This window comes from Musca domestica, unplaced genomic scaffold (assembly GCF_030504385.1).
Source record: "Musca domestica strain aabys unplaced genomic scaffold, Musca_domestica.polishedcontigs.V.1.1 20, whole genome shotgun sequence".
Classification (NCBI taxonomy): domain Eukaryota; kingdom Metazoa; phylum Arthropoda; class Insecta; order Diptera; family Muscidae; genus Musca; species Musca domestica.
In genome coordinates this window covers 3,018,575-3,034,525 of record NW_026712250.1, presented here as the reverse complement: position 1 = coordinate 3,034,525, position 15,951 = coordinate 3,018,575, and the positions used below count along the sequence as shown (strand labels likewise).

General features: G+C 34.9%; 1 protein-coding gene across 1 annotated transcript in view; it reads right to left on the bottom strand.

The window, feature by feature from the left end:
• LOC101899098 (uncharacterized) overlaps positions 1-15,951 on the bottom strand; it is a 108,262-nt gene that overhangs the window by 4,970 nt on the left and 87,341 nt on the right. Inside the window, 5 exon segments of the mRNA XM_059122354.1 lie at positions 3,797-4,141; positions 4,205-4,480; positions 4,544-4,662; positions 6,508-6,759; positions 6,830-7,057. Of these exon segments, the coding sequence (XP_058978337.1) occupies positions 3,797-4,141; positions 4,205-4,480; positions 4,544-4,662; positions 6,508-6,759; positions 6,830-7,057 (1,220 nt within the window).

Below are 15,951 nucleotides of genomic sequence, written 5' to 3'. Positions count from 1 at the left end.
TTATGGATCATATGTTTGCTGGCTGGCTGATGAGGCAGAATAGTTGGGTGGTGTTGGGGGTAAAGGAGGCTGGTTGAATGGGTTTCAGCTTTCCTTTTTTTGTCAATACTAACAATATGAAAATGTATATGTGTGTGTAGATATGTATAATCGCGTGTAATGCAATATGTATTTGTTGCCACCTCAATATTGTTTTTTATTCTTTTTTTTTAGTGCATTATAGGTGCTGGAGGTTCTGGTGGTGGTTGGTGTAGGTGTGTGCGTGTGAATAATGCATGAATGAATGGCGGGCTTTTTGGCTGATGCTGTGACTCCCCGGCGGGTATGAGGTTACAAATGAAAGTGTGCCTACCGGTGGTTAAATAAATATTTATCAACTTGAGCAAAAGGTATTTGCATAGCAATATTTGTTATTGTACAAAAAGGAACACACAGGCAGACATACATATAAATACATGTAGGGATATGAACATATACACTCCAGATCCAGAATGTGATGTGTATAAACATTTGTACCAATACCCACACACACACGCACACATAAAAATAAGAACGCAATTAATTGAGCATAAATGAAGAGGAAAACAATATTAAATTCAACGAAGTCTATTCGGAAATTCTGGTATATTTAACAGTGAAGGATTAATGGCGAGAATACATAAAATGCTTTTTTGACTGGCTTAAGTCATTGGCTGGCTGCTTTGGAAAAGGAAAAAGAAGCGTAGGACCAACATCGAACTAAGTCAACCTAAAATTCCTTTGTTCCTCTAAGAAGAAGCCACCTTAAGTGAGGAGCATAGTTTTTGAAAGTGTTTTTTTTTTATAACTTTCAACATGTAATGGAAGGAGGTGCTAAAGCTGCCATCAGACGATAAGGGTTTTACATATGTAGTGTCAAATTTTCCATATGTAGAAGATGCACACATTGTATGATACATGGACGACATTTGAATTTTGAAATACATATGTACTTTTTCGATCACAGCGAACCGTATTTTATCGTCTGATAGCAGCTTAAAGGTGGGAACACATAAAGCGCTTATTTTGCTGGCTTCTTCGGAAATTAACAAAGGAGCCTAGGGCCAACATCGAACTAAGTCAACCTAAAACACCATTGTTCAAAGACCTAAAATGGTAAAGACTGGACAAAATGCATAATGGAAAAATAGTTAATGTGAAAAATATATAGAGGCGCTGCCCACAACAGTGACATGTTAGCATAAAAATTATATTTACAGAGCAATTTTAAGAATAAAATTTTCTGTAAACCAAAAATTTGAACTAAAAATCGCATTTTACTGACGTTTGAAAATTGCATTTGCTGTTAACATAACTTAACATTGATGATTATGTTGTTATGATATCGTAACAACAGAGGCAAATACCCCTGGTGACAATATTTTGACTCTGACTTGTCCTATCTTTATACTTCTATGTCTTTGCATTGTTCCTCAACGATAAAGTCAACCAAAGACTTAAGGTAGGAATACATAAAGAGCTTATTTGGCCAACTTAATAGTGGGAATACATAAAGAGCTTATTTAGCTGGCTTAAGTCATCGGCTGGCATCTTCGTTGATGAACAAATCAAAGACCTAAAATGGTAAAGACTGGACAAAATGCATAATGGAAAAAAAGTTAATGTGAAAAATATATAGAGGCGCTGCTGTTAGCATAAAAATTATTTTTACAGATTTTTACATTTTCTGTAAACCAAAAATTTGAACTAAAAATTGCATTTCACTGACGTTTGAATATTGCATTTGCTGTTAAATCAACTTAACATTGGTGATTATGTTGTTATGATATCGTAACAGCAGAGGTATTTACACCTGGTGACAATATTTTGACTCTGTCTTGTCCCATCTTTATACTTCTATGTCTTTGAACAAATGAGTTTTAGGTTGACTTAGTTCGATTTTGGCCCTAGGCTACTTTGTTCATTTCCAAAGAAGCCAGCCGATAACTTAATCCAGCCAAATAAGCGCTTTGTGTATTCCCACCTTTAAGCCGGCCAAATAAGCGCTTTATGTATTTCCACCTTAAGTCTGTCATTTCTTTAAACCCCTATACAACAATTTGTAAATGAACGCCTGAACATGGTAGAAGAATACAGGTAGTCGCATCGCCCCCTTTCCACCCTTTTTAACCATTTTCTTGTATAGTTTTCATGGAAAAGTTAATTTTTTGCAACAAAACCTATGGCCGTTGATTCGAATCTGTATCAATGCCGGCATTTTGAAAATAATTTTTGAGGTTAAGGTCTTTTTTTTTTTTGGTCCAATATTATGACATAAATTTGTTTGTTGGAGCCGGTGTTAGCATAGGAAATATTCTACATAGAATTCCACCATATGTCTTCAAAGAAGAGAAATCGGAGGATCGTATAGATATGCTACAATTTCTCTACAAGTAAGGGCAATTTATAGGCTTTGCTTATAACATAACCTAGGAGCCATGGAAGAATATAGTTAGTTGCATAAGCTACTGGGACAAAGCAATTTTGAAATTGAAATTTTTGAATGAAAAATTCTTCAAATTTGTAAGAATTGTTAAAAAATTCATAACCACCTCAGATTAGCGTCCTATAAGAAAACATTTAAAAATCTATTTATTTTTGAAGAAACATTAAAAAATTTTTGACATATCAATGTGTTGATGCATCTACCTGTATTCTTCTACCATGCTAGGAGTTTTACAATTTAATTCCTCAGTTTTTCTCTCAGAAGAGTGAGAACGAACAAAGAACGGGCGAAAATAGAGAAACAACTAAAATGACAATTTTTAATAACCATAAGCAGTCCACCATGATCGCAACAACAAAAAAAAATTAAACGTAAAAAATGACTGATCATTTTTCCCCTAGTAGCTGTTTTCACAATGCCTCTCACAGTTCGCTCTCCTTTTAACTAGCCGTTTTCTGTGACATCAATTAAACAAAACTCACATAGAAAAAAAAAAAAACAGTGAAGTTAGTGGCGAGACACAAATCTAACTAATCAAGGGAACCCTAAGTCGACTTTTGGAATGGCAAACAAAGATGTCAAGGGATACCTAATTCGACTTTGGGAAAAGTTAAACAAAGGCATAAAATGGTGGAGACTGACAAAATTCATTTTGAAAGCAGAGTTTATGTGAAAAATATGTAAAAGCGCTCCCCATAATAGGGGCATATTAATATTAATAACATAGTTATAGAACAAAATGAAAGATTTATTGAAAAATCGCAACATTGACTTTTTGTAATAGGAATACGATTTACGTGACGAATACGCTATAAAGTTGACATTTGAAAGCGAGAGGGTTTTGTAGCCTAATGCTCTGTTCCAGAACCTGTAAGAATTTACTAGCTTTGCAATTTTTCCGATATAAAAAGGCTTTTCTGGAACCAACCATCAAATCAAATCAGGTTTTAGCTGATTTGACAAAATCGAAAAGTCGATTTCATCTTTTTGTTGAAGGCATTAACCCAAAATTCTAAAAGTTGACTTTTGTTTCTCACTACTTGTCCCTAAATCATCACCAACAACTCAAATTAATTTCGCACAATTGAAATTCCACCTCAATTATTCTGAATTATAATCTCAAATGATTCCACACAACCTATACTGCCAACATTTAAGCCCATATAAAAACCTAATGGGATTATATACTTGAATTCATTTCACCTGGTAATCTCTCACCCTAAGTACTTGAGCCTATATCCTATGCAATGGAAATCGAATATAATCCATAAAAAAGGTAAAAAAAATTAAAAATAAAAAATAAAATAAAAAAAAACTTAATAAAAGCCATGCCTTGTGCCATGCACCACAACATCATAGTGTGGCGGCGGTGAGGGCGATGATTTGCCACCACTGCCCACTCCGCCACCCTGTATAGTGTTAGTTTTGTGATGAGCATGATGAGTGTTGTATGATGCGAACCCTGTTCTCAATCCGTTGGCGGTGCCATTGCTGCGTGTTGCCCCACCCAATGTGCCGCTGGAGCCCACACCCATGCCATGGGCCTGTTGATGGTGCAGCAGGGTACGATTCAGGGTGCCGGTGTGATGGGCTGGCGCTGTGGGTGAGATATTGGCACTTGGTGCATTCGAGGGGAATAGGGGGGCGGTTTCCGATTTATCGGCATCCAGAGAAGGCCTGAAAAGCAGAGAGAGAGAGATTAATAACAGATTTCAAATGAGGTTAGAATGAGTGACCTACCTCCTCTTGCTTAAATAAATCCAAGCATGTGAATCAGCATACACCAATATGGTGAATAAAAATGAGGTAAGCAAACCGGCCACCATCATGAGACTGAGGCCCAGCAGGCCACCGCCACACAAACCCTTCAGGGCCTCGGAGTAGTGGCGATCAATGGCCCGCCTGTCCAGGGTGGCGGATAGAACGGTGAGATTGCGTTTGGTTTCCTCCAAATCATTGTCCATGGCTTGCAGGGTTTTGTGCACATCAATGCGGGGATAGGTTTCCTGGCTCATTCTGTAACAGCAATGAAACATAAATTAAATTGGTTGCAATGTAAAAAATCTCAATATTATTTACCTTTGTATTAAAGAGACAGATTCTCTGGCCCGTTCCACCAAATCTCGAGATTCATTTAAGCGTAAAATAAAACGATTACGCAAAGTTCCACAGTTAAGGAAGTAGACATAAGGACTTCGCTGAAAAGAGAAATAGAAAAAAAGTTTTGAAAAAAAAATTCAATAATTCTTGTTAGTTTTTGTAAGTCTCAAAAGAAAAAAAAAAAACAAAGTTTTGAAAAAAAATTCAATAATTCTTGCAGTTGTTGTAGGTTTTAGAAGATTTGCTGGCGAAAAGTTTCAACAAACATTTGCCAAATGTTCTCAGGCCGGTCTGCCAGCCAGCCAGCCAGCCAGTAGCATATTAAAATACCAAGGGACATAATGCACATTATCACAGCCACCAACTTCAACTTGTCTATGAAATGGCCACACACAAATAAAATGCAGTTGAGGGTCCATAGAACGAACCCTTGGGCAAATGGGAGTTTCACAGTTTTGTTTCGAACAAAATTGTGAAACCCCTAACGCCAAAGTTTTTTTTGCCGGCACTCGAACAACATTTGTGCAATTTACAGCATGTTGGTTATGTTTATTGGCCATAAGCCAGCCAGCCAGCTAACTGGCTGGTATGCAGTCCAGGAAGACAAATTCCAAAATAACCCCCCCCCCCAAAAATGTGTGCGGTTGATTGTCATTTCCCTGTTTTTGGTTGATTCCATTAGTAACGAAAAACCAGGGGGGGAACTAGTTGAGTTATAATGGTCAAGCAGGGGTTTGGGGACTTCAAATTGAAAAGTTGTTTTTAATATGAAATCTCTGGAAAGGGGGAGGAAAATCTCCACAGGGTACCACTTTTTGGGGATTGCAAAAAAATTAGGAAATTTGACATTTTATGAAACTTATTCGAATGTATGAACATAGGACTTGAACGAAAACATTCTCCAGCATGTCTGAGTACGGACTTGAAGTTGGATATAGGTTTCTTAAAAAACACTATGCCGACCGGCTGAGGAATAGGTTTTCTTTAAGAAAACTCTATTCAGCTGGGCTGAGTTTAGGTTCTCTTCAAGAGAACTTTATTCAACCTGGTTGAATAAAGGTTCTCCAGAAGAGAACTCTATTCAGCCCGGCTGATTATAGGTTCTCTTGAAGAGAACTCTATTCAGCCCGACTGAATATAGGTTCTCCTGAAGAGAACTCTATTCAGTACAGCTGAATATAGCAGGGCTGAATATAGGTACTCTTGAACTCTATTCAGCCAGGCTGAATATAGATTTTCTTGAAGAAAACCCTATTTAGTCCGGCTGAATATAGGTTATCTTGAAGAAAACTCTATTCAGCCCGGTGAATATAGGTTCTCTTGAAGAGAACTCTATTCAGCCCGGCTAAATAAAAGTTCTCTTGAAGAGAACTCTATTCAGTCCGGCTGAGTTTAGGTTCCCTTGAAGAGAACTCTATTCAGCCCGGCTGAATATAGGTTCTTTTGAAGAGAACTCTATTCAGCCCGGCTGAATATAGATTCTCCTGAAGAGAATTCTATTCAGTCCGGCTGAATATAGATTCTCCTGAAGAGAACTCTATTCAGCCCCACTGAATATAGATTCTCCTGAAGAGAACTCTATTCAGTCCGGCTGAATATAGATTCTCCTGAAGAGAACTCTATTCAGTCCGGCTGAATATAGGTTCTCCTGAAGAGAACTCTATTCAGTCCGGCTGAATATAGGTTCTCCTGCAGAGAACTCTATTCAGCCCGGCTGAATATTGGTTCTCCTGAAGAGAACTCTATTAAGCCCGGCTGAATAAAGGTTTTCTCGAAGAAAACTCTATTTAAATATTCGGAATATAAAAAAATCAATTCAGCTGTGCTGAATTCTAAATTCTGGGAAGCGCCTAAAAGTATGCTACAAAAATGCTGCAAATAATTGTGCAGAAAGTCACTTTACATATGACTCCAACATTATGTGTCGTACAGCCTTTACTTACCATGCCAACCTGTCGGCACATATACTCATGCGGACGCATACAGAAATCACCTGCTGCCACCGATGAGGCCAGATACACCCCGGCCAGTAGCCAGCACAAAATAATGCAGAAGAGCCCGGCCACACTAAAGAAGATTAAAGCACAGCGTGAACGTCGGGCCACGCCTATAACCAAAACTGTACACAACAATAGCAGGATTGTGAGGAAACCCAAGGTGGCCGGCCATCGTATCGATTCGTAGAGTTCGCCCAACTGGAAAAGAAGATAAGTGAATTAATTTTCCGGAAATATTCAAAAAAAAAAACCTCCAAAATATACTTACATGCAACAGACCCATCAGGGAGGTGTCATTCTCACTGCCCTTGGTCTTCATGAAATACAGCACCATATTATCCAAGCTGGTGACCGCTCGTGAGGTATTCTCACGTACCAGACCGCATGTTTCAATTAGCAGCATTACGGCCGTTTGATTGTATTGGACTTTTTCGATTTGGGCCTCAATGCGATGTTGAAGCATTTTCGTTTCGAGATCATTTTTAATGGCTTCAGTCTGCAAAAACAAAGAAAAAAATGAATAATGAATAATAAGAAGAAGCATAGAGATTATGTTGATGGAATTCATTAAAAAATTTTCGCCTTAGTTTAATTAGTTTTAATAAATATAGTCGACGGCGGAAAGTTTCATAAACAAACAATTATTAATATTCCAGTGTGGGTGAGAGTGAGAGAGAACAGCCAAAACACAAACATATACGAAACACGGTTTCCGGCAAAAATTATGAATATTAAAGTGGGTCATGTTTCGTCATAAGAAAAAAGAGATCGAATTGGGAGAAAGGAGACAAAAATGTTCCAAAAAGCACTCATCTGTTTTAAAATAAAAGAGAGAAGAGTAACTACAGGTTTGTCTATTAAAGGAAATAAGTCAAAAACCGAAGAGAGGGAAAGAAACTCCCGATTTATGGGTCTGGTTAGAATGGGTCTGATTTCCACATAAGAAAAAAAGATAGAATTTAGAGAAAGAAGTCAAAAATGTTGCAGAAAACTCTCATCTGTTTAACAATCAAAGAGAGGAAGAGAAACTCTCGTTGTTGCTCAGATCAGAAAAAGATTGAATTGATGGAAATAAGATGGAATAAGACAAAGACCCGATTTATGGGTCTGGTTTCGACTTGACAAAAAAGAGATAGAATTAGGAGAAATGAGTCAAAAATGTTCCAAAAAGCACTCATCTGTTTTAAAATTAAAAAGAGGGAGCAAAACTCCCGGTTTGTCTATTGCAAATCTGTTGCTCAGATCAGAAAATGAAAGAATTAAGTGAAATTAGTCAAAAATAATCCAGAAACCCCTCACCTGTTAATCAAAGAGAGCGAGAGACAATCTGAGAAAAAACTGTTGCTCAGCTCTTTGAGATTCTAAGTGGTTTTGGAAGAACATTTTACCAAGATATTTAGGCATGAAAAAGGTTCTGAAATTGAAATTTTGAAAAAAAGGTTTAATACTGATTAAGACCCTAGTCCTTGCAGACCAAGTTCTCTACAAGTCCAGTTAATAAGATCAGATACCTATTTATTTATAAAATTGTGAGTCTTGCTAATTTTCTTTCTCTCTCTCTCTCTCTCTTTATCTTAACTATTTCTAAACTAAAATCATTTTTTCACAAATCTTTGCTTATCTACCCACCCTAATACACCTTTGCTCTTTTGTGTAGACCGCGTGTATGTCTGTGTGTGCCCAAATAATTATCTCAAGTTTTAATAACATAACATTTAAGGCATTATTAAATGCAACTTCATATAGGTGGGATACAACATTTCACAGAGTAAACACACACGCACACAGTTGATACTAAAAGTATGCAACAGACATACAATCAAACTCAAAAGAGAATAGCTCTCTCTCTCTCTCAAACAATCCACAATGTTTACCAAGGAAAATTACGAAAGAAAGCTTCATTTTTTAACAATTTCTTTTTTTACAAAATTTCCTTTTTCCTTTATTGCCAGATGTGTGTACACTTTGTCCATGTAGTGTACATACGTGTCCCCACAATGTATGTATGGACGTTTTAATTGTTGTTGTCATCATATTTTCTTATAATATGGTTCTTGTTGTTGTTAAATAGCGGCATTTGTGACAGCGCTTTTGTTAATTAAAGATTGTGAAGATTAAATGCGTGTGAGCGGGGGTGGTCACAGGCTATGGAGGAAGCAGCCGTAGAAGGAAACTACTAAAACTCTGCTTAAAAGTCATTAAAGTAAAGTAATATAAAGTTAAATACGGAAAGCCAACGCCAGAGAGAGGGAGGGAGAGAGAGCGAGAGACAGACCATCATAACAAATCCATTGGCATTGGATATCTTTAAAAGTTGGGATAATAAAAAAAGAACGTGGCAGGGATACTTTTTTATTTTCTAATAAGACAATTTTTTTTGCCACAATAAAAGAGAGGACTTTAATGTGGAAAGTTGAAGTTTGCCTGTGGTCGAACTTGGGTATGTAATATCGTTGGTGATACTTTTCTTTTTTTTATTGTTTTTTTTTTTCTATAAAAAATATCACTTATGATATGTTTCTTGTGAAAATCAATGACAGTGGGATCTTTTTATAAGGAAAATACCACCAGAGAAATTTTTTTATAATATAAAATTATCACCAAATATATTTTTATATAATTGAAGAATGTCAACAGAGTTATTTTTATAATTGAAAAATATTACCAGTGATATTTTTTTAAAATTTAAAAATATTACTGGCAATATTTTTCTCTAAGAAATCATTTTTCGTAAAATGTTTCTATATGAAAAAATATAAAAATAATCCCATTTATGACTCACTTTTTGAGGAAAGTGTCACCGGTGATAATTTTCTACACATAAAAAATATCAAAGTTGATAATTTTTTTTTCTAAAAAAAATTTCACTGTTTATAATTTTATTTATTGAAAAATATTGGCCCTACAAATTGTGGAAATATCACTACTGATGTTTCTCTATTAAAATATATCACTGGCAATATTTTTCTATAAAGAAAAAAATATATAAAAACAAAAGACATGGTGAAAAGTATCACCTGTGATTTTAAAGTTGACCATTTTTTATCGTAATAAAAAATATCACTGGTGATAATTTAATTAATCTCTAAAAATGGTGATAATATCATCAGGGATATTTTTCTATTAAAAATATTAGGAATGGGTTTTTAATTTTTTTTAAAGAGGTAACTGATGATTTTTTCTTTTGCGGAACAAGGTGAAGATTTGAAGATTATGTGTGAAACTGTTGATTTTTAGAATGGACTGTGTGCGGATGTTTTTAAAAGAATTCTTCAAAGAGGATAAGAGTAGAGTTTTCAAGAGGATAGAAGTGGATTTTTCAAGAGGAGGAGAAGAGACTTGGCGGGGATGTTTTAATGGATTTTTTAAGAGGAGAACCTTGGTTTTTCCAAAGAGAATAGACGTGAATTTTTCAAGAGGAGAACCTTGGTTTTTTTTTAAAGGGACTGGGCGTGGATTTTTTAAAGGATTCTTCAAAGAGGAGAACCTTGATTTTTCCAAAGAGGATAGACATGAATTTTTCAAGAGGAGAACCTTGGTTTTGTCAAAGGGACTGGGCGTGGATTTTTTAAAGGATTTTTCAGGAGCGGAGCCGTCGATTTTTAAGCTTGACATGTCGTGATTTTTAAGGATTTTTGCAAGGAAAAACTGCAAAATTTTAGAGACTTTCCATGGAGAAAATTTGTGAATATTTTGAGGGATCTAGGCTCGGATTTTTAGAATTTTTTAATGCGAAAAAGATGGTTTTATTAAATAATTTTTGAGGAGGTATTTCTGTATTCTTTGCTGGGATAAAACAGATTCAAGATTTTCAAAATTTCGATCTTTTAATGAGAAAAATGTGATATCTCTGCATTTTTGATGCTACGAGCGTTGATTTTTTAAGAAATTTTTGAAAGGAGTAACTCGGGTTTTTTACCCAATAGGGCGGGGTGTGAATTTTTTTAAACCATTTTCTAGGGTATCTCTGGATTTTTTATAAGACAAGGCGTGGATTTATCTCTGAAGTTTATGAAAAGATAAGGAATGGATATTTAAGGTTTTTGTATTTTTTTTCGGATTTCTCGAAGCCTGTTGTATATGTTCTAGGAAATTTCGATGGGATTTCGAACTTTTTGAGGATTTTTGGAAATAATTCACAAACATTTTCTAAATCCCTGATTCTCCCGATTAAGTCTTTCAAAGGCATTAAGAATTTTTTTTCAAATCCAAAACCCTTTAAGAATTATTTTTATACCCCCACCATTCTATGGAGGATATATAAGCTTTCTCAATCCGTTTGTAACTCCTCGAACCTAAAAAGTAAATATATTCTATATCAGCGTAAAATTCTAAGACGATTTAGCAATGTCCGCCTGTCTGTATGTCTGTCTATTCTAATCACGCTATCTTTCGAACGAATTGAGATAGAAGGCTAAAATTTTGCATACATATGTATTTTGCCGGCAGGTTAAGTTTGTAAATGGGTCATGTCAACGTTTTCGTATAGCCCCCATATAACGTTACCTCCGATATTCGGTATTTTGAAAATTTTAGTGGCATTATTCACCAGAATTGTTTCAAATTTCGCATTCGAAGTTTGTAAAGGGTGCTACAGCCTATGCCTAAAAATTTCGTATGCATGTCCACGTCTTCGTATAGCCCCCATATAACGGTATCTCCCTTTATTCGGTATTTTGAAGATTTTTTGCCTATTTAGTAATTTTCGTACAATTGTATTTCACTTTTCAAAACCCATCTCCAACCACAAAAACACCAACAGTAACATCTATATCAAATATCAGGATTTCAGCTCTATTCCTTTGCTCTGTACCAAATTTAGTACTATTTAGTACTTTTCGTACAATTATAGTTGACTTTTCGGAAACCATCACCATATCTCTCTACTCCCTTTCATTTTCAATTAAATCCTTTAATCCGTTACATTCCCCAGCAAATCTCACTTTAAACTCATTAACAGCCCCACAGTTTTGTTAACATGCGTTCGAATTAAAGGACAACAAAAAAACCAGCCAACAAAGCCAAAACTCAAAACTCATTCGCCACCAAGCAATTTGAAAAGATCTAACCATAATGGCACTCTTTGTTAATTGAATTAAAGAGCTTCCTGACTGTTGAGGGCAGAGAGAGTGTGTGTGTGTGTGTGAGAGAGAGAGAGAGAGTAAGCTTGTGTAAAACATTAAATGTTCCAATTGGAATTTATCTCCATGAATAAAACAACAAAAGCAAAAACAACTGGATTTTTTTCGGTTTTGGGTTTTTCGTAACATCAAGAGTCGTCCCCAAAAAAACAGAACAAAAAAAAAAAAAAAAAAACGGACTAACAAAACGTTTCTATATGGTCCCGGCTCAAAGGGCAATGGTGTCAAAATGCACACGCATAATACTCTTCTGAATCCATGCTCGTCGGTCTCTATAGATGATGACGATGGTTATTTGCTACAACTACAACAAAAAAAGTCATACAAATGTTAGCAAGGATCTGGTGACATACGTAGATGGGGACAAATAAAAAAGTACAAGTGTATGTAAATTGTAAGCCATCCCTGGGTGTTCTGGTACGTGCATCTCATTTGTCCCGCACTTTGCCGGCGGACAAAAAAAGTCAACCCACAGTGAGACTCAGCTTGGTGTGGCAAAAACAACAAAAAATTAGAATGTTTGTACAGAGTTAAAAACATGATAGCATTCTTTGTTGTTGCCATTTTCCCAGCTAACCTGGTTACACTTTTGTAGTTCAGTGTAAACGTGTTTGTGTGTGCGTTCGAGTAGTTTTTTTGTGCTGTTGTGCGGTTACAATTTCAAAAAATGAACCCATCTGGAAACGGGGCGGGAGAAAAAAGTCAACACAACTGACACCAACTACAATGGCACATCCAGAGGCCATTGACTCGTTCTTTTTCGGCATTTTCGTCACGAATTCGATGGTATATTTTAATTTGCTGCTGAGGTTGCTGGCCGCCTTGGCCCGTCAGCCAGCCTGTTTGACCCTTTGGAAACTCACAGAAATGGAAATTATATCTTGTGGGACAAAAGAAAAACAACAATAACAACGACGGCAAAGAGTCAAAAAAGACAGCAACACATCAAACATAACTGTGTCACCAGCGGACATGTAATGATGCTCAGAGATGGCACGACATTAAGACATGACGTTTTATACAATGGATTATGCGGAGAATTTGTGTTTTTAGACTAAAACAATTTTGGACAATTTGAACGTTTTAGAGGTATTAGACAGGTTTTTGACTTTTGTGATAAACACAGATAAATCAGAGGTTTTACATGTTTTATACTTTTATGACAGTTACAAAAAAGAAAACCTTCAAACCTAAATTTAATTCTTGAATTTTATGATAAAAACAAAAAATATGGCAATTAAAAAATTGTAACCCTCTAACCTAAAACCTCCTTTATTGCATTCCATTTGGCCAAAAAAGTACGTTTTTGACCTTTTATACAGGACGACTTTGGAAAAATGCTATGTGTTAAACCAAAAATAATTTCTTACAAAAAGTTTTGAATAATTTTTAAGGTGTAAAATGGTTCGGAAATGTTTTTATACAAGTTTTTAACATTTACTACATATGCAAATTTTTTTTTGGGTGTAAGCCCTAAAAAATTTTTAAGAATTTTGATTAATTTTTAAGGTGTAAAATGGTTTGGAGGTTTTATACAAGTTTTTGACATTTGCGACACATGTCAAATTTTTGGTTGTAAACCTTAAAAAACCTTTTACAACATATATTATTGGACTTTTGGCGAAAAATTCATTTCCTCAACCTTATTACCGGTTTACGACATTTGCGACATAAAGAAAATCTGTGATTGCAACCCTTAAAACATATTTACACATCATCCCTGATGGTTATATGCAGTCTTAACCAACCTGCAAAACTTATAGTTGTGGTTTTCGCCAAATATACCTTTTTCTACATTTTATACAAGTTTTTGACATATTCGACATATCAAATATTTTAGGCTATAAACCTAAAATAAGGTCTTTTTAGGTATTTTGGATTGTTTTTCGACATTAAATTTCATTTTTAAAGGTGTACACTAATTTTTGACTTTTACGACAATTTTAAAATTTCGGATTTTAAACCTAAAACATCTTTCCATAGACCATTCTGAATTGGCAGATGATAGACAAACTACTTTGTAACAAATTTTTTGTACGTTTTTTTGACGAACAACACGTTCCGGAGGTTTTATACAAGTTTTTGACATTTGCGACATGTTCTAAATTTTATGTTGTAAACCTTAAAGAATGCTTTTTGCGACGTTTTGAATGATTTTTGGCAAGATATACTTCTTTTAAAAGCTTTCTACTAGTTTATGACGTTTACGACATGTTGAAAACTTGAGGTTTTAAACCTAAAAAAATTTTGAAAATAGACGATTATGACTGCCTACATGCCAAGCAATCTAATATTTGTATATTTTTTGAAGAACAACAAGGTTTTGAGGTTTTATACAAGTTTTTGACATTTGCGACATTTTCAAAATTTTAGGTTGTAAACCCAAAAGAATAACTTTTGAGGCATTTTGAATGATTTTTGACAAGGTATACATCTTCAAAAGCTTTCTACTAGTTTTTGACGTTTACGACATGTTGAAAACTTGAGGTTTGAAACCTAAAAAAATATTCAAAATAGACGATTATGACTGACTACATGCCAAGTAATCTAGTCTTTGTATATTTTTTGAAGAATAACAAGGTTTTGAGTTTTTATACAAGTTTTTGACATTTGTGACATATTCAAAATTTTGGGTTGTAAACCTAAAAAAATGTATTTTGAGGTGTTTGGAATGGTTTTTAACAAGAAACACATCGTCAGAAGGTTTTTACTAATTTTTGACTTTTACGACATGTTAAACATTTTTGGTTTCATACCTAAAAAATCTTGAAAGTAAACCATTCTGAATGAGTACATGCCAAATACCGTTATCTATAGCAGAATTGTTGCAAAATTTTTGAAGAAAAACGGGGTTTTGAGGTTTTATACAAGTTTATACAAGTTTTTGACATTTGCGACATATTGAAAAATTCTAGTTTTAACCCTTAAATAACATCTTTTAATAAATTTTTGACAAATAATACGTTAGGGAGGTTTTTTACAAGTTTGTTACATTTACGACATGTACCAAATTTTAGGTTGTAATACGTTTTGGAGGTTTTATACAAGTTTTTGACATTTAGAGAATTTTTGCAAACATTTGTAAGCATAACTGGTCTTTGAGGTTTTATACAAGTTTGTGACATTTGCGACATGTTGGAAAATTCTAGTTGTAAACCTTAAATAACTTCATTTAATACATTTTTGACAAATAATGTGTTTCTGAGGTTTTACCAAAATTTAGGTTCTAATACGTTTTAGAGGTTTTATACAAGTTTTTTACATTTACGACATGTTGAAAAATTCTAGTTGTAAACCTTAAATAACTTCTTTTAATGGATTTTGCATGAATTTTTGACAAATAATACGTTTCTGAGGTTTTTTACCAGTTTGTGACATTTACGACATGTATCAAATTTTAGGTTGTAAACCCCAAGAAATACCTCACAAACCGTTTGGCATGGATTTTTGGCTTGAAATTCATGTCCTAGCCATTTATATAGGTTTGTGACATTTACGACATAAACCAAATTTTAGGTTGTAAACCCCAAGAAATACCTTAGAAGCCGTTTGGCATGGATTTTTTGGCTTGAAATTCTTGTCCAAGCCATTTATATACGTTTGTGACATTTACGACAATACACAAAATTAAACCTCAAACATCTTCTTAGTGGCCATCTCTGTTGGTGGTGTCCGGCCAAAAACGGCCAGCATTTATGTCATTAGTGTAAGTAACATGTTACGATGTGTGTGTGTGTGTGTTTGAGTGTGGTCTCTCATTTAAACCAAGGATACTTGCCAGCTAAAATCAAAAAGGGCTACTTAGAATGATGAGGATGATGTTGCCGCTGCTGAACAAATATTAGTTTCTCATTGTATAACGCTACTTCTCTGCTTAGTTGTATAATAAGTTTCCAAAAAAAAAAAAGAGAAGAGAAGAAGAATTGGAAGCAGAGCGAATTTGTTCATCATTTGTTATCTAAGTCCTACACCCATGGATTCTTGCTGACACAATGATTGACTTGTGTTTGTGTGGAGGTTGCCAAAAAACTCTCTCCCTCTCATTTCTCCTCCCATTTTTTTTGGGGACCTTTGCCACACCTCGTTAAACTCAAGTGTTGAACGTTCAAATTTAAGCGATTCCTTCATTTCTCTGTTTGCTTTTTAAAATAAGAACGAATGAATGATTGTTGCATTTTTATTTTTGCATCATTAAATATTTTATCTGCTCCCTGCTTTTTTGCAAGACGACCTGTATGCCCGACCTGTT